The sequence below is a fragment of the Paroedura picta genome, chromosome 16 (assembly GCF_049243985.1).
Source record: "Paroedura picta isolate Pp20150507F chromosome 16, Ppicta_v3.0, whole genome shotgun sequence".
NCBI classification, from domain to species: Eukaryota; Metazoa; Chordata; class Lepidosauria; order Squamata; family Gekkonidae; genus Paroedura; species Paroedura picta.
Window position 1 is genome coordinate 12,401,764 of NC_135384.1, and position 24,543 is coordinate 12,426,306.

Here is a 24,543-nt window from a genome sequence, read left to right on the forward strand (position 1 = left end):
TTACCATGATCATAACAATAACATTAGAAAATGGAATTGTAAGAGCCTCAGCTCAACTCTTACTGGGACCCAGTGGGTAAGGCAGACCAGTGTCAGTCGCAGCAGGAAGGGGGGGTGCCGGGGGCCAATTGGAAGCTATGGTTTGGGTCAAGCTCAACCAATTTCCTGGTGGAGGAGCTCCCTTTTGCAGGCCCTGTGGAACTGTTTCATTTCTGTCTGAGCCCTGATCTCCTCTGGGAGCTCGTTCCACCAGGTGGGGGCATGCCAGCATCGAGCGAGTTACAGAAGTCCAGCCTAGAGGTGACCGTCGTGTGGATAACTGTGGCCAGGTGTTCTGGGGACAAGTAGGTCACTAGTAGCTTGGCTTGGCGAAGGTAGCTTGGCTTGGCGAATGCCAGCTGAGCTACCATCATGATCTGAGCCTCCAATGAGAAGGAGGCATGAAGTATCACTCTCAGGTTCCTGGCGGAGTGGGTCACTTTTAGCTGCACTCCATCAAGATTGGGTAGGCATACTTCCTCACTTGGGCCTTTCCTGCCCTGCCACAGGACCTCCGTCTTTGAAGGGTTGAGCTTCAGACGACTCTGCTTGAGCCACCCTGTCGCTGCTTCCAGACAGCTGGTTAATAGAATCATAGAATCATAGAATCATAGAGTTGGAAGGGGCCATACAGACCATCTAGTCCAACCCCCTGCTCAACGCAGGATCAGCCCAAATGTTTCTGGGGGAGAGTGAGGGCTGCCATCCATCAGGAGGAAGAGCTGGGTGTCATCAGCATACTAGTGACAACCCAGTCCAAACCTCTGCACCAGTTGGGAAAGAGGGTGCATAAAGATTTTAAATAGTTTTGGAGATAGAATTGCCCCTTTGGGGGACTCCACAAGCCAGTTGGTGACAGCTTGATGAGCTCTCTCCTAATGCTACACTCAGTCTGTGATTCCAGGGAAAGGAGATCAGCCACTGAAGGGCAGTCCCTCTGATCCCAGCCTAAGTCTCATTCCCTAACTGTTGTAGAGTCTTTTGTAGTTGTGTATGGTAACAAAATTAAAGAAATCTTATACTGTGATAGAGATATTATATAGATATATTTGTTCTTCATGCAGATTCATGCTGTTCTAATTATCTATTTAAATTAGTTATAAAAAATAGAAAATATAATACAAGGCATCTTGCCTGCATGACTTCAGCTAAACTTGGCAGTTAAGTGAGGTAAGCTCTGGGGAGTAAGTTACTAAGAACAGAGCCTAAATTAAGCTCTGTTTTACTCCCCCAGCCTTTCAGATTATGATTTGACAGAAACAGAGTACATCCATGGAATGGCTTGGGCCGGTGGATATAAGAATGTAAACAGCTGAAGGAGAAATGGAACTAGGCTTTCTCTCTTTGGTCGCAGATCTTAGTGAATCCTATTGAGCCGTTGGTCAACATTCACATCAAAAAGAAGAAATGATACTTGATGACAGAACTTCAGCCGAAATGGAGGCAGAGAAGCTAAGTTGAAACGTCGTGGAGAAGAAACAGAACTCCCAGGTATTAAATAATGTTTGGACAATCAATGTGTGCAAGTAGAGTGATTGAGGCACAATGCTAAAGATACTCCTTCCAATCAACCACAATGTTTGACTATGTTATTTGAAAGTGTTTCAATAGTCACAAATCCTTTAAGGGATTCAGCAGAAATGGAGGCAGAGAAGCTAAGTTGAAAAGTTGTGGAGAAGAAACAGAACTCCAAGGTATTAAATAATGTTTGGCATTGGACAAACATGTTTGGTATTGGCATGTGGTTTTCTGTACCAAAACCCTATAAAGAGCCAGCTTGGTGTCGTGGTTAGGAGTGCCGAAATCAAGCCTGGTAAGCTGGGTTTCATTCCCTGTTTCTCCACAAGCAGCCAGGTTGGTGACTTTGGGCTCACCACAACATTGATAAAGCTGTTCTGACTGAGCAGTAATATCAAGGCTCTCTCAGCCTCATCTACCTCACAGGTTGTCTGCTGTGAGGAGAGGAAGGGAAGGTCATTGTCAGCCACTGGTAGAGAAAAACGGCATCTAAGAACCAACCCTTCTTCTTCTAAATATCTGGATTCTGGTGGATAGCTGTGTTTGCCTGAATAAATAAAAGAATGTGTGAGTCTAGTGGCATCTTTAAGACCAACCAAGTTTAATATTGGGTATACGTTTTCAGATGCATGAATACTTGAGACAGTCTATTGTAGTGGCGAGGAGTGCGGACTTCTAATCTAACGAGCTGGGTTTGAATCTGCGCTCCCCCACATGCAGCCAGCTGGGTGGCCTTGGGTTCACCACAGCACAGATAAAACTGCTCTGACCAAGCAGTAATATCAGCGCTCTCTCAGCCTCACCCACCTCACAGGGTGTCTGCCGTGGGGAGAGGAATGGGACATCGACTGTAAGCTGCTTTGAGATTCCTTCGGGTAGGGAAAAGTGGCATATAACAACCAACTCTTCTTCAATTCTTCTTCAGTTTGGAGTAGAACTACCAGGGAGGCTGCTGTTTGGGTATGTAGAATCAGATGGCATTGAAAGGAAGAAGACAAAGGACTAGGGAGGTTGGTGGTGACATGATTAAAGTCCTGTTTCTCTAGGTGGCCCGGGATACCTGTTTTCATTTGGGGTGCAATTGAGCATTTGAAATCTCTAAGAGGGGTATTCAGTGACATCCTCCAGATACAATTAAAGTAATTATCAGGCATCCAAGACAGTGGAACTTGAAGGCTCTTTATGACTGTGTTGGCATATACATTTTATGTACTGCACTAGAAATTAAGCCCGCTGGAGGCAAAATGCAGCAGGCGCAAGTGGGGTGGGAAAGAAAGAGAGGAAGGAAGAGGGAGAGGAAGAGGCTGAGAGATAGACGCAGATAGGGGGGAGAGAGAAATTAAGGAAGCAAGGGAGGGAGGGAGGGAGGGAGGGGGGGAGGGAGGGGGGGAGGGAGGGAGGGAGGAAGGAAGGAAGGAAGGAAGGAAGGAAGGAAGGAAGGAAGGAAGGAAGGAAGGAAGGAAGGAAGGAAGGAAGGAAGGAAGGAGAAAGAGAATGCTGGGAGGAAGTATGATAGGAAGGGAGGCAGGTAGGAGGTAGCTTGAAGGGAACAGTGCAGGGGTTGGAGGAAGGGTGTTGGGAAGGTCGTTTTGGGGGAGGGTGAAGTAGCGAAGTGTGGGTGAGTGGGTGGGTTTGGAAGGGGCGGCGGAGGGTAGCATAGGGGGGACAGGCTCGGCAGATGGGCGGAAAGCCTTTCCTGCAAGTCCCCCTCCGCAATGAAGCCGTCCCCCCTCCCCAAGGTCGCTGTCTTCAGTGTGGCAGGACTGCTCCTTTAGCCGCACTGAAGCCCTCCCCCCCCCCACAGTCGCTGGCTTAAGGTTCCCCCCCACGGTCATGCGCTTCAGCAGTGCAAAAGGAGCGGGCCCTGCTCCTTTCACCATGAGGAAGCCATTCCCTACCCCCCCCCCCCCGGTCACCTCTCGGGTACTCACCAGTTGCAAAGGCTCTTTGCTAGATGCAGCGACCCAGGCGGCCCAGGCAAGGCCGCACCAACCAGACAATGGGGACCCGCGCTTGGCCCTGGATTGACACTCAGAGGGCCCAATCAGGCTCCTGATTGGGCCCTCCAAGTTTTTATCCTGGACAGGGCCTGCCCTTTCTCCTCCCACATTGCCCTTACGCTTTTAATACTACCGCCCCGCAGGAGCAGTTACAGATTGTGAATTGTGACTCTTTAATGAAAAAGTAATCTAAAAAAGGAAGACCCTAGTGGCCAGTTCCCTAGTCCAGTCAGTCAGGAAGATAGGACTCCAAGGGAGAGGTCTTCCAAGGGATTCATCATCTTGTGGGGGGGTGGGGTGGAGGGGGATGAAACAGTGTTGTCTATGTAACAACAGCCTGTACATGTGGAACTGGATATGGGATCAGAGCACATCCTACTGTGCATTCCTATGCATGCACAAGTTAGATATGAGTCCCTCTATGAAGTTTTCTGTGGCTCCAGTCCAAGTTTCCAGAGTTTATGGACATGAATGCCCATCTTAGATCCGGGCAAACTAACACATACAGGGTGGGATTGGGGACAGCCAGTGAGATGTTATTTGTTTATTTGTATTTATATACCACCCTCCCCTGAAGCTCAGAGTATAATTCTATGTACTCCAATTAAGTATTTTTTCTAAAACCTTTCCTCCAATTAGCTCTACATGCAACCTGCCACTGGAAATTGCAAGCAAAATGTCCAATCTTACCTCCACATCTGAATTTTTGCTCCTGGGATTTTCAGATGTCCGAGAACTCCAGCTCTTGCATTCCTTTGTATTCTTAGTAATGTATGTGACTGCAGTGACGGGCAATCTTCTCATCATCATTGCTGTCATGCTTGATCATCATCTGCACACCCCCATGTATTTCTTCCTAATGAACTTGGCACTTCAGGATCTGGGCATAGTTTCTGTCATGTTACCTAAAGCGATGGCCAATTCCCTCCTGAACACCCGGTCCATTTCTTACTCAGGCTGTGTGGCTCAAGTGTTTTTCTATTTCTTCTTTGGAGGGTCAGATTTTTCCATCCTAATAGTAATGGCCCGTGATCGGTACGTTGCTATCTGCAATCCATTGCAATATGAGACCATCATGCACAGAGCAGCCTGCATCCAGATGGCAGCCAGTGCTTGGATTGCGGGCTCCGTTTATGCCATTTTACACACCAGTTGCACTTTTGCCATGACCTTTTGCTCCAATCAGATCAATCAGTTCTTTTGCGAAGTTCCACAGATACTAAATGTATCATGTTCAGATTTATATCTACTTGAAGTAGGACTTCTTATATTGGGCTGCACCATAGCTGCAGGATGTTTTATCTTCATCATCATAACCTATGTGCAGATTTTTGCAACGCTACTCCGAATGCCTTCTATGTGTGGCCGGAAGAAAGCCCTCTCCACTTGCATTCCCCACCTCATTGTGGTGTCTCTGCTTGTTTTCACTGGAGTGTTTGCTTATGTAAGACCTCCAGGTAGCACATCATCTGATCTCAATATCCTTTTTTCAGTGATTTATGCTATTTTGCCTCCGTTGCTGAATCCCTTCATCTATAGCATGAGAAACAAAGACATCAAGAGTGCATTGTTGAAGCTTACTGATTTTGGACGTTCCCCCCAAACCAATGCTGTCAAAATTCTTTTAGAAAAATTGTGTTGAATCATTTTCTTATTGGTTTTGTGATTTAGGGAATACAAAATATCATGTAAATTAAACTTTTTGGTTTTGATTCTGTGAAGCACAGGGAGAAGGTGGTCTCAGATAACATTTTTGCTTTTCCCTTCTTCCAATGCACAACCGTGTGGGTTGAAAGTGTGATGGTCGGGGTTAAGGTACGAAATTGTATATAGAAAAATAGAAACAATTTATTATTAGAGCTCAAAATATTTAAAAACCGCAAATGACTATTGTGCACACATAAAGCATCTCAATTTGTACACCACTAATGCCAACATGTTCTGACCTAACATATTTCTTCCTCAGAGGTTGATATTCAGATACACACAGTTGTACATTAAAAAAAAAATCAACAGGAGGTCCGCATGTAAGAGAAATAATGAGAAATTAGTGCTGCTATTATCCTTATAACTTTTTATATTGCTTTAGGATGCTTTGGGCTGATCCTGCGTTGAACACGGGGTTGGACTAGATGGCCTGTATGGCCCCTTCCAACTCTATGATTCTATGATTCTATGATTCTTATTCAATTCTATAAATATCATTTGCTTACTTCTTTAATCTCTCTTTAATCTATTCATATTGGTTGTTATAAACGAGGCAGAATTCTCAGTCTGCTAATATTTTTTATTCCTTATAAATAACTTTGAATTAATATATATTGATATCTTCAAAAATACTGGTCATGTTTTTCCATGACTAGTAGCACTGTTCATAGTCCCGGCTTGTGCCAAAGCCAGACACTGTGAACTGCTGGGACTGACTCCATCTTGGAAACCCCCCTCTTCAGCTTATCCTACCCTGCCGATCAGGAATTACAGAAACTGCCTGAAACATGTATTGTTATCCCTCCTGGTAAACATACTGACTGCAATTCTTTCCCCCTTTTATTTCTTATCCACTCGACTGTGTTAGACATATATATTTTTATTATTTTCCTTCCAATAAAGATTGTTATTATTTTACTAGAATGATCTATTGTCTGTTTATTACCCCGTAAACATTAACAAGCGATCCATTTTGCTACGTTACCACCTCTTGTTAAGCAAATTCCCCACTGCTGAATATACATGTGTCACAGGACATGTGTATAAGTGCATTTCTGGTAATAGAATGCTTCCTCAAACATAATGTTGAGACCCAGCAGATTCGCACAACAGACATCACTCTCGGGCTAAAAGTAAAAGTCTTTATTTGGAGAATCAGGACAAAAATCAGCACTTCGCAAAAGATCATAGGATTCTTGAAAGAGACACTGAAGAAGGGGGTTGCATAGCATATATACCTTGGTTTGGGGAGGGGGGCATAGGGGCAGCACTTGGCAGGAACATTGATCCACACAAAGAGCAATGTAGTTTCCTCTGATCTACAAGGTGCCAAAACAGCCCATCCGGCCATCCAGTATTTAGTCTGAGTTCTTAGCAAGGTCAGCCTTGTGAGAAGAGAGAAGAAAGTGATAGTTGGATGATGCTTTTAAATGCAAGAAGGGGAGGGGCACTCTCGAGCAGGAAGGTGCCACAAATCAGCAGGAGATACAGGAGCATAAAGGGAATGAAGAAAACCTCAAGATAGGGTGAAAACTACAGGACAGGAACTATGGGTTCATGACACATAATTAAGAAACCATCATAGGTCCAGGAGTGTGTACCAGCCATGCTAGATCTGTAAGGTAACATCAATGAGGACCTGCAGTGAAAGCAGATTGTCTTCCAGCAGGCAAGACATCCATTTATCAAAATCCAGTTGAGTTCCCAGATAGGTTAACTGGGATGTTGGAAGGCAACAGGTCTCCAAATTCCCCATCCAGGACCAGGAATTATGCCAAGGGCTCTGTGCAAGCCATACTACCCACCAGTACCACAAACAGAAAATAATCCAAATATTGTACAAGATGCAGGATGTTAACCCTGGCTTAACCCTTGCTGCCCTCTTGAGAAAGGTGTTGATGGCCTCAAAGTCCACACCTGCTGTTGCACAACCCATGAACATTGCCTTGTCTGTCTCACAACCCCTGGATCGTAAGCTCCAGCAACCATGACTTTGTCAATGTACCACAACCCATGGATTTTAAGCCCCAACAAGCAAAGATCTTTGGGGTGAACCAGGAGAAGGTGATAGGCAGACTGTATGTCTGATCAAGCCATGAATTCTCTTGGGTCATAGACCCTTACCACAGGCCTAATCTATCAGTGAAAGTAAGCAAGATTTAAACCTTCTATAAACCTTCTGTGATTCTGTGAAGCATAAGGAGAAGGTGGTGTCATATAACTTTTTTGCTTTTCCCTTCTTCCAATACACAACTGTGTGGGTTGAAAATGTGATGTTCGGGGTTAAGGGACAAAATTGTACATAGAAAAATCGAAGCAATTTATTATTAGAGCTCAGAATGTTTATTGTGACTATTGTGCACACATAAACATCTCATTTTGTACACCACTAATGCCGACAACTTCTGTCCTAACATATTTCTTCCTTAGAGGTTGATATATGGATATACACAGTTGTACATTTTTTAAAAATTCGAGTAAGGATTTGCAGGTAACACAAATACTGGGAAATAAGTGCTGCTGTTATTCAATTTTATAAATATTATTTGCTTACTTCTTTAATCTGTCATGGCTGGTTCTGTTCCTGCAATATATTCATATTGATTTTTATATGTGAGGCAGAATTCTCAGTCTGCAAATATTTTTTATTCCTAATAGATAACTTAGAATTAATAAATATGTATTGATAACTTCAAAAATACAGCACAGACCTCGTGTTCATAAAGTATCAAGTCTCCCCTGGTTTTTGGAAAATCCTGCTTTGTGTTTCTCTGTGAAATGTTCTCAAGTGAGATGTGATTTTCTATTTTTTCTTTGTGGATAGAACTCAAACAATGTTTGACGAGTGGTGCTGAAATTCTCTTCTTCCTTATGCCGCTCAGCTGTTCAATTAAACAGAGTTTTACAGGTCTGGAACTGAGTCCCACATACAAAAGAGTACATTTAATACATTTAATAGCGTATATCATATCTTTAGAATTACATTTTACTGACTCTTTGGTATAAAAACTTTTTTTTCTTTTGCTGAATTCTGAAAGGTGTTTCTCTTACAAGAATATTTGCAGGCTGCATATTTTAAACATGGAAAAAATCCCAGGAACTTGCTGATACCATCTACTGTGGTATTGTCTCTGGATGGTTCATTTCTCTTACTCCTAATCAAGATGTCATTGAAGTTCTTTGAGCAGTTTATATGAAAAAAGAGGAGTGAACCTGAACCTGGGAATGGCTGAGAGAATATGCCAGTACTTTTGAATAATATTCTTAACTTGAGGCATGAGGCTGACCTGGCTTGCGTGACGGAAAGCTGGGTGCGTGAAGGCGAGACCATCGCCTTGAAAGATCTGTCACTGCCTGGGTTTTCCTTCCTGCATCAACCCCGGCTCCATGGGAGGGGAGGGGGGTGCCAATTCTGGTCAGAGAGACTTTCTCCTTCAGGGCTCTCCCTGCGCCAACAATTCCAGGGATTGAGTGTGTCGGTCTTGGGTGGGAATCGGTCGAGAATGTGGCGATCTGGTTGGTGTGTCGATCACCCACTGCCCCTCCAGATTCCCTGCCAGGCCTGCTGGAGGCGGTGGCTGCCTGGACGTTGCAGTACCCCAAACTTTTAGTTTTGGGGAACTTCAACGTTCATGCGGATGCGCCGTCTTCAGGACTTGGCCTGAATCTAGTGTCAGCCATGGAGACACTAGGGTTCTCGCAGATTGTTGCTGGTCCCACCCATCAGGCTGGTCACATCCTCGATTTGATCTTTGCTGCAGGTGTAGCGGTAGATCTGGTGATGAATAACATTGTTCCATGGTCAGACCACCATGCCCTGAAGGCTCAAATCAAATGTGGTTTCAAATTAAAAATTTTTGATTTGCCCTGAAGGCTTGACTGAAGATACCACCCCCTCTCCGTTTGGGTGACAGACGTATTCTAGTCCGCCCGTGGAGACTCATGGAATCTGAGAGATTCCTGAATGCCCTGCGGGACCCGATGCCCTCCGGCACCTCGTTGACGGCCTTGGTGGAGGACTGGCAGTCCCGCCTTATGGCCACCATTGACGAGATTGCTCCTAGTTGCCCTCACCACCTTCGCCTCAAACAGACTCCATGGTAGTGTGGCAATGAATTGTTTGTTCACATATTTACTGTCATCTATTGCTGCACAACTTTATAATAAAACTAGATTTAAAGCCCATTTTACCCTGAGATAAAATGGGCACTAGCGGGGGGAAAGCCAGGGGCACGGGGTGTCTGGCCAGGGGGTGGCCGTTGTGGGGCGTCTTCAGTGGGTTGGTGAGTGCAGGGCATTGGGGCGACCGCGGGGATGGAGAGTGGGCATCGGAGGCAGCAGGCGGCCTACCTGGAGCCGATTCAGTGGTCTGCTGGTGCTCCAGCGACGATGGGGTGGCGGTGGCGGGTGGCTGAGGAGGCCGCTCACAGGCATGCGTTCCGGCTGCAAAGCGCCATGTTTTTTCAGAAGGTGTGGCGGCGGGTGGCTGCGGAGGCCGGTGGTGGCCGCCCGGCCCTGCTGGGAGGCGCCATGTCGTTGAACGGCGCAGCTTGCAGCGGGACGGCGACGGGCGGCGTCACTGGGCCCTCCTGGTCATCGGGGCTGGTGGCAAGTGGCGCAGGCAACAGTTGGCGAGGCAATGGCGGCGGCGGGCAGCGGGACGCGGGCGAAGTGGGAGGTGGGTGGCTCAGGAGGCAGCGCGCGGCTCCCGCATCTGAGGTGGCATGCAAAGGTGGCCAGCGACGTCGTTTGGCGACCACGGCCATGGTCCCGGGGGGTGGGAAAGGAGCAGGGACGCCGCGTCTTTGACACGGCATCCCTGCTCCTTTCCGAAGATGGAGGAGTGGTGAGGCTGGAGGACTTACAGAGTCCCCGTCCGGGCAGGCGAGGCCGGGCCAAGCCGCCAATGGGGAGCCGGGCTTCGCGCGGCTCCCCATTGGCGGCTTGGCCCTGGATGGACACTTGGAGGGACCAATCAGGAGCCGCTTCATGGCTCCTGATTGGTCCCTCCGAGTTTTTATCCCGGACAGGGCCCACCCTAACTCCTACCCGACAGGGCTTACTATTTTATTTAGTCCGCGGCGCCCCGCACCGCGGGATGTTTAAAGACTAGGGGCCTAGGCCATTGCATTCAGGAATACAACGGGACCTAGATTAAGGGGGTGGAGTGGAAGAACTATGCTGATGGCCCCCCCTCCACCCAGGACCTGGAACAGCTGCAGGCAGCTGTTAGGGAACTCACCAACCGGGGCAACTCTTATGTGGCAGGGATCTGCAGTCTCTGAGACTCAAAGGGAAGTGCAATGAGGATGTGCTGCTCAGCTGCCCCTTATCATATGAGACAGTTATGTACTAAGGCAGTGGTCCCCAACCTTTTTATCACCAGGGACCGGTCAATGCTTGAAGAGGAAGAGAAAGAGAAGACAAATGTAAGGCAGGGAGTGGTGGGGGGATAGAAGGCTGGCTGCACCTTGTGGCAGAGCACTGTCCTCAGTTTCCCACACCAGTACACCCACCTCTGTCCAATCCCTTCCCCTACCTGTCCAAGTCTCAGGAGGTGGTGTAAGGGAACCAGGTAGTTCATTGGGCCATGGGAGGCAGGTGGTGGGCACTCTCCACTTGCCTTTGTTTTGTTTTTTTTAAAGAGAAGTCAACTCCATAGCAGCCAGCGGCGGCATGCCTCCAAAGCACAGGTGGCAGGCAAAGGGGCCACAGTGTGGGGGGGGGGGAATCCCCTGAGGCAGGTGGCATTGCCTCAGAGGTCTTCAGCTGTGAGGGACCTGGCTGCCGGTGTGTGTAGTGGGCTCAGTTGTAAGTCCAGTGCACATTGCACATGGGAGACCTGGTCAGCCGCTGTCCCAGGGAGCCGGGTGGGAGGTGTCCCTGGACAAAGAGGGCATGGCTGCAGACCATGCTCCCCGGCAGGCAGGAGTCAATCCCCGGACGAGGGTTCTCGGGGAGACTTCTGAGGAGGGGCAGCCCACGACACCTACCATGTGGGGCAGGGAAAATAGGAGGCGCACTCTTTGGACTCCATGGAGAGCCCCACCATGGAGAGCCCCATGGAGAGCCCCACCTTCCAGCAGGGAGTCCAACAGAGAACGGGCCAGGCCTGGCTTACAGGGGGAGTGAGGATGCCTCCTCCCCCTTATGCAGGCACGGATCTTCATGGTACGGTCAGAATTTCAGTTTTGGTTGGCACGATAATAAAGTGGCTTTGGCCATGTTAATGCCAGAAATGAGTTGTGTCTTCAATGGCATTCTGCCACCCTACTAATCAATATCCAAATATTTTCCATAAGTGAGAGAAGCCATATGTTCCATAAGTGAGAGAGCATATATTCAGTTAATGTTATTTCCTCAAGTCCCACCCCACCCCCCTTCATGTAATCAAACACAAACATGCTGGAATTAATTATCCAGTTCTGTTTGTCACAAAAACAAAAGAAATAATCAAACAAAATTACAATCGCAGTTTGCAATTAAATGAGCTAAACTCTTGGGAGTAAGTTGCCAACAAGAAAATATAAATGGATCTCTTTCTCATTTAAAGAACCTTTGGGGTTTTGGCTACAAATCTTTGTTGCAGCAAGGCCTACAAGAAGAAGTAAGGAATTTCCTATGTATGGGTATAAGCAGCTGTCATAGAAATTTAATTTGGCGTTATGAAGGGTTTTGTACATTTTTCTTTCTATCATGTTTCCGATTGCTGGTGTCTTGTCTTCTGCTCTAAACTCAACTTCTTATGTCTTGTGTTCTGTGTTTATCATCCATCTGAGCATTTGGAAAGACAGCATGCAGAACCAATATCTGCATCCTGTGCAGATATTGGTTCTGCATCAGGGATCAGTAATTCAGCATAATGAAATGGGTCCAGAAGTAGGCAGATGCAGGTCTTTGCCACTTTCTTCTCCCCATGAGTCCCTTCTAATGGAGGAAGGTTCATTCTCTGGGCCATGATCCACCTAGTATAGACTAATTGTCATGCATGTTGAGGGGGCTGACCTGCATAGGAGGTAGAGGAAGGAGATGAATCAAGAGAAGAGGTAAGAGGTTGTAGTTTCTTCTGTTTCCTTCTCTTTAAGAGTCACAAACCATTGACTCATTTAATTTACATGGGCCCCACCACCTTGAGCATCTACCCTAGGAATGAATGGTGTGCCTACCACCCTCTGGAACCTGTTTACATTATATGGGTATATGGAACAAGAGGGTGGATTGCTGATCAGTAAATTAACTGCTGCCTCAGTTTCCATATACTGATGGTTTTAAATGCACAGTATTGTGTTCAAGCTGCAGACATATAGAAATGTTTCCATCTCATGAGTCCAGGATCTATCGGCACAGAAACTGTGCAAATCACTTAGGTCAGCGCACAATAAAATCAGAGTCCAGTAGCACATTTAAGACCAACAAAGATTTATTCAGGGCGTGAGCTTTCGAGTGCAAGCACTCTTCCTCAGACTATGATCATCTTACATGACAGGGAATATATAGCAAAAATCAATTCTGTTTTTTTTCCTACCCATTTGTATCTAAGTCAGTGCAGTTTAAAATGAGGAGATGGTATTTGAAGCCAGTATCCCTATTCATCTTGTCCTTGCTGAGATGTATTCCCTTTACTCCACATTCAATTGAATATATGGCTGTATTGCAGATTGAGATGGTGAAACAGATATGCCAGACTTCTCTGTGTTCTATTTATCCATTTACATTACTTACATTTTCTTTACCATTTGAAAGCAATGCATGGATCACAAATCTTGGCTAAAAATAGAAGTAACAGCAGAGCTGCTAAGTATACTGCAGGATAAGATTGTGGAAAGGTGTTCAGGGAAGCATCTACTGCTCCAGCTTCCATGTATGGATCAATCCGTATCCACAAGCTGGAGATGCATCACATGATTTTGAGAATTTCATATAGTTTCAGATCAAGTGGCCACAAACTCCATAGGAGGAATGTGAATGAGTTTAGGAAACTTCTATTTAATATGAGGACGTTGAGCTACTGGACAGGAGGGGAGAGATCTTGTGCCCTGTCCCAGTTTTTCCTCATTCATTCATCGGGAGGGATGTCTCATAGACTAAGATGGTGAAACTAGACAGCCAGCTGAATTTAGAATTGTTATTACTAGAATAAAATGGTTTCTCTCATACATCTTACACACAGATTGCTCCAGGATACAGAAGACACAATGTCCAACCTGACCTCCCCGTCTGAATTCCTTCTCATGGAATTTTCAAACATCCGAGAGCTACAGATTGTGCATTTCTCTGCATTTTTAGCAGTATACCTGACTGCAATAACTGGCAATCTTCTCGTCATCATCGCTATAGCCTTTGATCATCACCTGCATACCCCCATGTACTTTTTTCTCGTGAACCTAGCACTGATGGACATTAGCATGGTTTCCGTCATCGTACCCAAATCTGTAGCCAATTCCGTCCTGCACACCAGGTCCATTTCTTATCCGACCTGTGTAACTCAGGTTTTCTTCGTCTGCTTCCTTGAAGGCTCGGTTTTAGCCATCTTGACCATAATGGCCCATGATCGATATGTTGCCATCTGCAATCCATTGCAATATGAGATAATTATGCACAGAGGAGCCTGCATTGAGATGGCAGCCTGTGCGTGGATTGCAGGTACACTCGTTGGTGTCTCGCACATTGGAGGAACTTTTGCCATCACCTTCTGCTCCAACAAGATTGATCAGTTCTTCTGTGAAGTTCCCCAGATTCTCAAACTCTCTTGTTCTGATATGTACCTAATTGAGGTTGGCATTATTGCAGCTTGCACTTTCCTTGCACTCGGATGCTTCATCTTCATCACCGTCACCTACATGCAGATTTTTAAAGCAGTGCTCAAAATCCCTTCTGTTCATGGTCAGAGAAAGGCCTTCTCCACATGCATTCCCCACCTCACCGTGGTGTCTTTGCTTGTATTTAGTGGTGTTTTTGCTTACATGAGGCCTCAGAGTAACAGTTCAGCTGAGGAGAATGTTCTTTTTGCCTTCGTTTATGCTGTTCTGCCTCCTTTGCTCAACCCGTTCATCTATAGCATGAGAAACAAAGAAATAAAGAGTGCCTTATTGAAGCTATCTGGATTGGGAAATTCTTCTAAAACAATTACAGGTAAAGCTTCTCTGCAAAAGTGGAGTTGAATAATCTTGTGCAGAAGTTTTCTTTTTTTAACCTCAGTTGTAAAGTCCTAGAGAGATTAGGTTGAATTTTTGGAGCACTTCAGAAGGTCCATATAATTGTATCATATTGTATCATATAAATGATGTTTTTTGAATTACAAGTGATGGAGTCTCTAACACAACCGAATGTGTGACTCTTTAACAATCCTGAGTGGAAGCACCCGTGTTTCACTTGAGAGTGAATCGGCGACATGTAATTAATTTCAATTCAGATTTGTTATTGGCGACTCAAAGGAACGAACCTTATGACATTTTGAGCTGTTGCCTAAGTGATATGATGAAATTATTAATGTGATAAGTCTTCCATACATCAAGGTATGTTATGACTGCAAAGTATGTAAGAATTTCTGTTTTATTGAAATTTCTGGTCAGTATATGATTATGTACCTTAACTATAACTTATGTAAGAGTAAGGCGGACTTCGGTTTTATCCACCCTTCCTTGCCTTCTTTTTCGGGGACAGAATTGGGAATGTATGGTTTCTGCCACATCTTATTGTCTTTTATGTCTGTGGTTTTAAGGGGTATTTTATTGGGGTCTTTATATAGATGCTTGTAACTTGCCATGAGCCATTGAGAGTGGTGGGTAAAAAAATCTAATACATAAATACATAAATACATAAACAAACAAACAAACAAATAAATAAATAAATCACTGTGGAAGCTCCTGGAAAATGGATTTATTACCCAGGACCCCATTTGGATTACTTGTGATATTGAAATAAATAATTTAGAGACTACTTTGAGTCTGGAAGAATGTATTCAACAGCCATCCAATCTCCTTTATCTTCCTGTCAAGGCTTTGTGAGGAATCGTCAGTTCTTTTTGACACCTGGGAGGTGGCGACTGGGTGGGAACCCACTGGGTGTCCGCCTCTGTTGGGTGTCCACTGCCACCTGGAAATATAAGTCCACCATCCAGCTCTTCATCCACCCAGCCCCTTTTGGGTGACCCCTAACATGGGGAGGCCAGTGTACAAGATTGGCCACCCTGAACAGACCCTCTCCATGCTTCCAACCTGCAGGCTGTGACAGCTAAACAATAAATATTCCCAAATAACCAAAAGTCTTACGACACTAAAATGCTTTTAACTTTCTGACCTTAGGGAGGGAGGGTGGGAGACTTCTCCAGGTGACAAAGGGGCGAAAGGAGTCCTGTCCCAACTAGGCAGCTCCTTATAAGGGTGCCTGGCCTGGCCCTTCCCCTTATCGCCTTCACACCCCTGGGGATGTCAGGGCTGGGATTCCAAGGCTCCTTTCTGTGCCCTTCACTGGCACTTAACGCCACATTTCAGCAAATAGCCCCTCGCTGAGTCTCAGAGGGAAAAAAAAATGGGAAATACATATTTTTCCAACTGTTCTCTGAATGTCTTTTGTGCATGGTCCAAAAAAAGAAAAAAAAGTCCCTCTCCAGTTATATTACCCATCTTATTGTTGTGTCTCTGTTTATGTTAACTGGAATGTTTGCTTACTGAAGACTTCCTGCTCACACTTCATCTGATCCTGATATTCTTTTTTGCAGTGATCTATTCTATATTACCTCCTTTGCTGAAATCTTTCATGTACAGCAGGAGAGACAAAGACATCAAGACTGCATTGTTAAAGCTCACTGCTTTTGCACTTCTTCAAAAGAGCTTCATCAAAATTCTTCAAGAACAATTGTATTGAACTTTTCTGGCTGTTTTTATTCATTTGTCTTGTAATTTAAGAATACACAATATAAAGTACCTATAATATACAGTATAATATACATGAAACATTTTTCTTTTATTGTTTTCTGAAGCACAAGCAGAAGATGGTATAGACAGTTAAAGGTTGTGTGTGTGTGTGTGTGTGTGTTGCTTTCCCTTTCTTCCTCTACTCAGATGTAGAGAACGGAAAATGTGCTGCTTACAGTTAGGTTTCCCATACATTTAAGGACAATTTGGAAGTGGAAAGTATTTTGCCCACCTTACAGTTATTATCCCCTAAAGTCTTCTAATGTGAATGGAAGGCATCTTGCATCCCATACTGTAAACATCATAAATTCTCATGCTATTTCATTGTAAACTAACATATAGAGTGAAGATGTATTGACTTCTGACAGAGCAAATTGAATTTAAATTTGAATGTTACATTTTGTTTTGAGCATTGGTTTTCAAAATCATAACCTATGCTCGACTATCCCTTAAACAGCAGGTCCAGGTTTTTCTATTCCTCTTTTATGGAGCATTAAATTTTATTTTCCCCTCTCCAACAATGATGGCATGTGATTCTTAGTTTTCTATCTGCAGTCCTTTGCAATCTGTGATAATTATTCCCAAAGAAGCATGGATTCAGGTGTATTACTCAGATGATATAGTTTATGCAGAATTCCAACAGTCTTCACATTTTTCAGTATGTTATTCTCCAATAAGACCAATCTATTCTTATATAAAATCCCACAGTAAATCTCTCTTACTCAGAGATATATCTAATTATGTACCTATATGAGTAAGTAATACATATCAAAATAGGAGAAAGGAGCCACTTGACTACCCCATGGCAACAAGCTCAACCTCTACTCCTGCTCTGGCAAGACTGGGGAAGAAGTCAACCACACATGATCATCTGCCAAACCACCAGCCCACCGTAAACCGGAGAGGAGGGGAAAAGGAATCAGGCCTGCTCACCCACCCTGTGGTGGCAAATGCAACCTCTATGCCCACCAACTCAGGATTGGGAAAGAGGGGGAAGGGAACCAAGCCTACTCACCCAACCTGCAGTGGTGAGCATGACCTCTCTACCCAAACACTCACCTGCCTGTGACTGGAGGGGGGTAGGGAACTGTGCCTCCTTACCTGCCCTGCAGTACTGATTGCAGCCTCTTTGCCCTCCCACCTGCACAAGACCAGGGATGGGGGGGGGGAAGAGTTGGCTGCTTGCCATTCCTGCAGCTGCAAGAGAGACCTCCACTCTATCCCAGGCCTCTGTCTCACTTTCTCTCACCCAGGGCTCAGTCACGCAAGTCTGGTCTACATTGTATTCTGCAAGATATGACTATACAACCACCTAGCATTGCACAAGATCAGTATCAGAGCTGGGTTATTACTGTTTGCCTCTCTCCCTGCTGCTATGTATGGGATGGAGGTTAGAAAGGTTTCAAGCACATTCATAGCTATGTCTAAAGCCCCTTCCCTTGTCAAACCTTCTCCCACTGCCTTACCACCCTTGTTCCCATATTGCTGGTATCTCTGGTCCCTTCAGGAACCCCTGCTTCTGTTGCCCATCCCTATACATCCTGGTACTGTCTGTCCTAGAATCCTAATATCCCCCCAACCTCCCTACCTTGTCCACCCAAACATCTACAACACAATACGATCCATCACATTTCAGTTTCTAATTACACCAATATTATTTATTATTTATTTATCAATTTTTTAGACCGCTGCTCGTGGAGGTTTACACAAATGTCAAACTCCACAAAACCAATAAGATTCCCAATAAAAACCCAAGATGTTGGGGAAAAAGACAACAAGATGACCTTGTGAGGACTGCATTTTGTAACAGCTAGGCGTAAAACTGTGTTTTAGCCATATTATTTATGTAATTGTAAAATTGTTTTGATTTTGCTGGTCTATGACCGTAATAAAGAATTTATTATTGTAACAGCTATAATTTCTGGGCTAGAGACAAGGGAAGGCCCGGATACAGCAAGTTACAGAAGTTTAGCCTGGAAGTGATCATTACATGTATCGCTGTGGACAGGTGGTCCATGAACAGGGGGTCTGTGGACTGGTGGGGCACTAGTAGCTGAGCTTGGTATAGGTGGGAAAATGCCTCTTGGACTATTTTTGTGATCTGAGCCTCCATAGGGAAGCATCAAAGATCACCCCCACTGCTTCCAAACAACTGGCAAATGTTTCCAGTGGAATTTCCCCTCCAGTTAACAATTCCTATTTGAACCACACCCAGTTAGCTCTTGCCATCAAGGTCAATTTTTAAAACTGCAGAATCTGAAATAGATTCTGAATGTCCAGTCAATATCTAGGAAAGCCAAATTACTTTTACCAGTCAGTTAAAAAAGTCTCAGCATCTCCATACATAATATTCCATATATTTTCCATAAGTGAGAGAGCATAATGTTGCTAATGTTATTTCTTCAAGTTTCCCCAACCCCAAAAGCATTGTTGAGCATTCTGGCCTACTAATCCTAAATCATTTAGCAGTTGGATTTAGTCATCATAGAAGAAATCTGATGAACTCAAACATGAGGATATTTGGCTTTGAGGTTTTGATTTTTCTTCATGTAATCAAACACAAACATGCTGAATTAATTATCCAGTTATGTTTGTCACAAAAACAGAAGAAATAATCAAGCAAAGGGGAAAGCATTATAGTCACAGATTGCAATTAAGTGAGCTGAACTCTCAGGAGTAAGTTGCCAGCAACAGAATATAAATGGATCTCTTTTTCATTTACACAGTGTTTTTGGTTTTTGCTGGACAGGGAATAGGAATGTATGTTCCAGCAATTCCCATAAGAATTTGTAAGGAATTTCTTGAGTATATACGGATGTTAGTAGTTGCCGAAGAAATTGAATATTATCAAGGTTCTTGTCGATTTCTCTTTGTATTACATTTCCTATTGCTGGTAATTTCTGCTCTGTAGTACAGTTTCTTCTGTCTTGCATTCTGTGTTTATCATCAATCTGACCATTTAGGCAAATGGCATGCAGAACCAATATTTGCAACTTGTGTTAAAATCTCAGCAGAAATTGACACAGGAGATCCCAAGATGAAAAGGAACGATGTGGCTCTCTGCCTCCTCCAGGGAATCAATCATTTACAGTTCTGGACAATCAAAAAGTGTGCGTCTTTGTGCACATAGGATTATTGCAGATCAATGTTCAACTTACTCCTTCCTATCATCTTTACCTGTTAAAGTTAAAAGTTACAGCAGACCCTTTAAGGATAGGACAAGAGTATGGATTTGTGTACAATTATATTGCATTATAGTTAGGCATCTCAAATATTTTTTAGTCATCAGTAATTCGGCATAATTAAATGAACCCAGAAGTCGGCAGATGCAGGTCATTGCCACTTTCTTCTCCCTATGAGCCTCTTCTAATGGAAAAAAGATTCATTCTCTGGGCCATGATCCACCAAGGATAGATTGTCACATATGTGGATGGGACAGACCTTCAAAGGAGGTAGAGGGAGGACGTGAATCAGCAGAAGAGGTAAGAGGACATAATTTCTTCTGTTTCCTTCTCTTTAGGACTCATAAACCATTGTCTTGTTTAATTTACACAGGCTCTACCACCTTGAGCATCTGCCCTTGGAATCAACAGTGTACCTACCACCCTCTGGAATCTGTTTACATTATATGGGTTTACAGAACAGGAGCATGGATTGCTGCTCAGGAAACAACCTGTTCCCTCAATTTCCATGTACAGATTATTCTGTATGCAGAGCTTTGTGTTCAAGCTGCAGATATGTAGAAATATTTCCATATCATGTGTCCAGAATTTATGAGCATGGATCTCGTACAAATGTAGAGTGAAAAATATCCCATTTACTCCATATTCAATTGATGTACTATAGTTTAAAGTGGTGAAATGAACATGCCAGACTTCTATGTGTTCTATTTATACATTTACATTACTTACATTTACTTTACTATTTGAAAGCAATGCATTGATCACACAACTTGGTTAAAAATAAAAGTAATAGCAGATTTTCTAAGTGTACTATAGAATAAAATTGTGGATTGGTGTTCAGGGAAGTATCTACTACTCCAATTTGCAAGTATGGATCCATCCGTACCCACAAGCTGCAGATGCATCATATCACTTTGTGAAGTTTGGTATCGTTTCGGATCAAGTGGGCAAAATCTCTATGTGTGGAACTTGTAAAAGCTTAGGAAAATGCAATTTGATGAGGTTGGGCTACTGGACAGGAGGAGAGAAATCTTGTGCTCAGTCTATTTTGTCCCTGAGGAAGTATCACATTTTCTAATCGTTTATTTCATTGGGGGGGTGTCTCATCGACTAAGATGGTGAAACTAGAAAGCCAGCTGAATTGATAATTGGCATTACTAGAATAAAACATTTTCTCTCATATGTCTTACACACAGATCCAGGATTCAGAAGACACAATGTCCAACCTGACCTCCCCATCTGAATTTCTGCTCCTTGAATTTTCAGACATCCGAGAACTACAGATCTTGCATTTCTTTGTATTCTTGGCAGTCTACTTGACTGCAGTGACTGGCAATCTTCTTGTCATCATTGCTGTAGCCTTTGATCATCACCTGCACACCCCCATGTACTTTTTTCTCATGAACCTGGCACTGATGGATATTGGCTCGGTTTCCATCATCTTACCCCAAACTATAGCCAGTTCCCTCCTCAACACCAGGTCCATTTCTTATTCGTCCTGCATGACTCAGGTTTTCTTCCTTCTCTTCCTGGAAGGGGCAGATTTGGGCATCTTAACCATAATGGCACATGATCGATATGTCGCTATCTGCAATCCACTGCAATACGAGGCCATCATGCACAGAGGAGCCTGCATTCAGATGGCAGCCACTGTATGGATTGTAGGCATACTCTATGGTCTATTACACAGTGGAGGAACTTTTGCCATCACCTTCTGCTCCAACATGATTGATCAATTCTTCTGTGAAGTTCCCCAGATTCTCAAACTCTCTTGTTCTGATACGTACCTAGTTGAAATTGGCATTATTTTATTTAGCTGTTTACTGGGACTAGGATGCTTCGTCTTCATCATTGTTTCCTACATGCAGATTTTTGCAGCAGTGCTCAGAATCCCTTCTGTTCATGGTCAGAAAAAGGCCCTCTCCACGTGCCTTTCCCATCTGACCGTGGTGTCTTTGCTTGTAGTTAGTGGTATCTTTGCCTATGTGAGACCTCACAGTCAAATTTCAGCTGAGCAGAATGTTCTTTATGCAATCATTTATGCTGTTCTCCCTCCTTTGCTCAACCCGTTCATCTATAGCATGAGAAACAAAGAAATAAAGGGTGCCTTATTGAAGCTCTCTGATTTGGGATGTTTGTTTAAAAAAACTGCAGGTAAAGCTTGTCTGCAAAAGTGGAGTTGAATAATCTTGTGCAGAAGTTTTCTTATTTTGAATTATTTTGAAGCTTTTCAGAAGGTTCTGACAGTGGTGAGAGCCAGTTCCATGTTTTCTTGGGGGGAAAGTGCTCAAAGGCCCCCTCCTTTCCTATGGCCACTATCATTAATTCTGCCCCCTCCAACATATCCCCCACCAGGTGTGCATCCTTTGCCTACCTGCTCCTGATCTCTCCTTCAGCTGCCTACATGCCCTTTCCTCAATGTCATGATGAGATGTGTGTGGCTGGGAATGTCAAAATCTTCAGAGTCTTCCCTGGGAAGAGTGCAAAGACCCAGTAGCTAAGAGCACAGGATGCAAAGCACTAGCAAGCTGGTGGGCAAAGGAAAGGTCTTCAGACAGGGGAAAGAGGACATGTGGATGAGAGGTTCAATGGCAGGGAGCCCAGCAGGAACCCCAGGGTTCAGTCAGATTCCAAATCTCTGATGTCAATCCTGTTAGAAGTTTTAGGCTTTCTCGTCTGTCCTGTGAGGGTTAAAAATGGTGGTGTTTTCATGTAGAACTATTTGCATGCCAAAGAAGGAACTGCAGTGAGAACTTCCAGAATGCCCCTTTGACCTCTGATGCCACTGGAACTTCTGCTTCTCTTTATCTTTTATATCAGATCTTGTATTCTGGATATAATAATTTTAAATGTAAGAATGGTTGTATTTATTGTATTTTATGTGTGCTTGTTTTATTTGATGCCTGATCATTGATAAAAGTGGTAATGCCAAAATACGTCTGATCTGTGGAGACATTTGGATACATATGCATGGATTTTATTCAGGCTATGCTATAAACCTGGGTTTTAAAAATGAAATAAATATTAGTACAATATTTTAAAATTGTGTTCTACCTTATATGGGCCTAAGTTCGTTTCCCTGATTTTGACCTTTTGAGGTTCTTGACTTGTGTTTGGATCATGATATTGTTCTGGACAGATTGAAAAGAAGCCCATGGGCAACGTCCCTGATGTATCTCCCAGCATACCCTACATGCCGGGGCTCGTTTCTGAGATCTACGAAGCCAAACTGGGTGAATCAACTTGTCCTTTTATTTAGGGCCCGTCACCATCAACCGTGTCTTATTGCTGGCCAAATGAATGTCACAAACTGAGTTCACTGAGAAAGAAAGTTCATGTTTGTGCAAACATGAGCTAAGCTTAGCCTTCTTTGGTGGAAGCCAAGATCTTCCTCAAAACTTGCTGGTCCAAGGCAGCCTTTTATTCCATTTGCCAGGAAAATTCAATCTAAAGTGTCCCTCCCAGAATGCTCCTGGGCTGGGCTCATACTCTTTCAGTAACCGCCCCAAACATACAACCTCCATAAATCACATGTGTATTATAATGAGCTCTATGTCCATCCAGGGGTGCTAGTATTATGCTAATAAACATATTTGGTTGACAAATATGAAAGTGAATAGGTAACTTTTAATGTCTTTTCAATTCGTGTTTGTAATTTGAGACTCAAACGAACGGACCCCATGACATTTTGAGTTATTGCCTAAATGATATTATGAAATTACTAATGTGATAAGCCTTCCGCACACCAATATATGTTATGAATGTAAGGTATACAATAATTTATGCTGTATTGAAATTTCTGGTCAGTATATATTATTGTTACTAGGATTATGTACGTTAGCTATATTTTATGTAGGAGTAATCACTGTGGAAGCCCCTGGAAAATGAGGTTATTTTTACCTAGGACCCCATTTTGATTACTTATGATATTGAAATAAATAATTTGGAGAATACTTTGAGTCTGGAAGAATATATTCAGCACCCAGGGGATCTGGGAAGGTAACAGTGCCTGCTTTCCTGACCTGCTGTACTGAATGCAGACTCTGTGCCTTCCCACGTGTACAACACCAGGGATGGGGGAAGAGAGCTGGGCTGCTTGCCACCCCTGCAGCTGCAAGTGAAACCTCCACTTTGCCCCAGGCCTCTGTCTCAACCACTCTCACCCAAGGCTCAGTTACGCAAGTCAGGTCTACATTGTGTTCTGCAAAATATGACTATAGAACCACCTAGCATTGCACAACATCAGTATTGGAGCTGGGTTATTACTCTTTGCCTCTCTCCCCATCTCTAAATATGGGATGCAGCTTAGAAAACTTATAAGCACATTCATAGCTATGTCTTAAGGCCCTTCCCTTGTCAAACCTTCTCTCACTGCCTTACCTCCCTTGTCCCCAGATTGTCAGTATCCCCAGTCCCCTCCTTCTCTTGCTCATCCCTACCCATCCTGAAATTGTCTGTCTTATAATCCTAATATCCACCCAATCTCCCTACCCTTTCCACCCCAACAGCTAAAACACAATACTCTCAATTACAGTTCAGTTTCTAATTACAACAATATTCCAATTTCCCCTCCAGTTAACAATTCCTACCTGCACCACACCCTGTAGTCTCTTGCCTTCAAGCCCAATTTTTAAAATCTTTCAGATTCTGGATGTCTAGTAAATATCTAGGAAAGCAGAATTACTTTTACTGGACAGTTAAATATCTTCACAAAGTCTCAGCACCTCCATATAACATATTCCAAATATTTTCCATAAATGAGAGAAACCATATTTTCCATAAATGAGAGAGCACATATTTTGTTAATGTTATTTATTCAAGATTCCCCCACTCCCAAAACCTTTGTTGAGCATTCTGGCGACTCATCCTATGTCATTTCGCAGCTGAAGTCAGTCATCATAGAAGAAATCTGATGGGGTCACACATGAGGATATTCATCTTTAGGATTTTGATGCTGAATGAATTATCCAGTTCTGTTTGTCACAAAAACAGAAGAAATAGTCAAGCAAGGAGAAAAGAGTTACAGTCTAAGATTGCAATTAACTGAGCTGAACTCTTGGGAGTAAGTTAGCAGCAACAGAATATAAATAGATCTCTTTCTCATTAACACAACCTTTTTGGTTTCGGGTAGACAGAGAATAGGAATCTTTGTTGCAGCAAGACCCAAAAGAAGATGTAACA

At 43.8% G+C, this 24,543-nt stretch overlaps 3 protein-coding genes across 3 annotated transcripts; all 3 read left to right on the top strand.

Moving 5' to 3' along the window:
* Positions 1 to 4,233: 4,233 nt before the first annotated feature.
* LOC143825261 (olfactory receptor 14A16-like) lies at positions 4,234 to 5,199 on the top strand. The gene has a single exon (XM_077313285.1). It carries the CDS (start codon positions 4,234 to 4,236, stop codon positions 5,197 to 5,199), a length of 966 nt encoding a protein of 321 aa, XP_077169400.1.
* An 8,260-nt stretch (positions 5,200 to 13,459) lies between these two features.
* On the top strand, positions 13,460 to 14,425 carry LOC143825262 (olfactory receptor 14A16-like). The gene has a single exon (XM_077313286.1). It carries the CDS (start codon positions 13,460 to 13,462, stop codon positions 14,423 to 14,425), a length of 966 nt encoding a protein of 321 aa, XP_077169401.1.
* Positions 14,426 to 20,579: 6,154 nt separating this feature from the next.
* Positions 20,580 to 24,275, top strand: LOC143825263 (olfactory receptor 14A16-like). The gene is made up of 4 exons (XM_077313287.1): positions 20,580 to 21,495; positions 21,589 to 21,611; positions 22,502 to 22,595; positions 24,184 to 24,275. Exons 1-4 carry the CDS (start codon positions 20,580 to 20,582, stop codon positions 24,273 to 24,275), a joined length of 1,125 nt encoding a protein of 374 aa, XP_077169402.1.
* Positions 24,276 to 24,543: the final 268 nt, after the last annotated feature.

Coding starts and splice junctions, on each gene's coding strand:
- LOC143825263 (XM_077313287.1), top strand. CDS start 20,580: ATGTCCAACCTGACCTCCCCATCTGAATTTCTGCTCCTTGAATTTTCA. Junction 21,496..21,588: donor GAAGCTCTCTGATTTGGGAT/GTTTGTTTAAAA, acceptor ATTATTTTGAAG/CTTTTCAGAAGGTTCTGACA. Junction 21,612..22,501: donor TTCAGAAGGTTCTGACAGTG/GTGAGAGCCAGT, acceptor TGTTCTGGACAG/ATTGAAAAGAAGCCCATGGG.
- LOC143825262 (XM_077313286.1), top strand. CDS start 13,460: ATGTCCAACCTGACCTCCCCGTCTGAATTCCTTCTCATGGAATTTTCA.
- LOC143825261 (XM_077313285.1), top strand. CDS start 4,234: ATGTCCAATCTTACCTCCACATCTGAATTTTTGCTCCTGGGATTTTCA.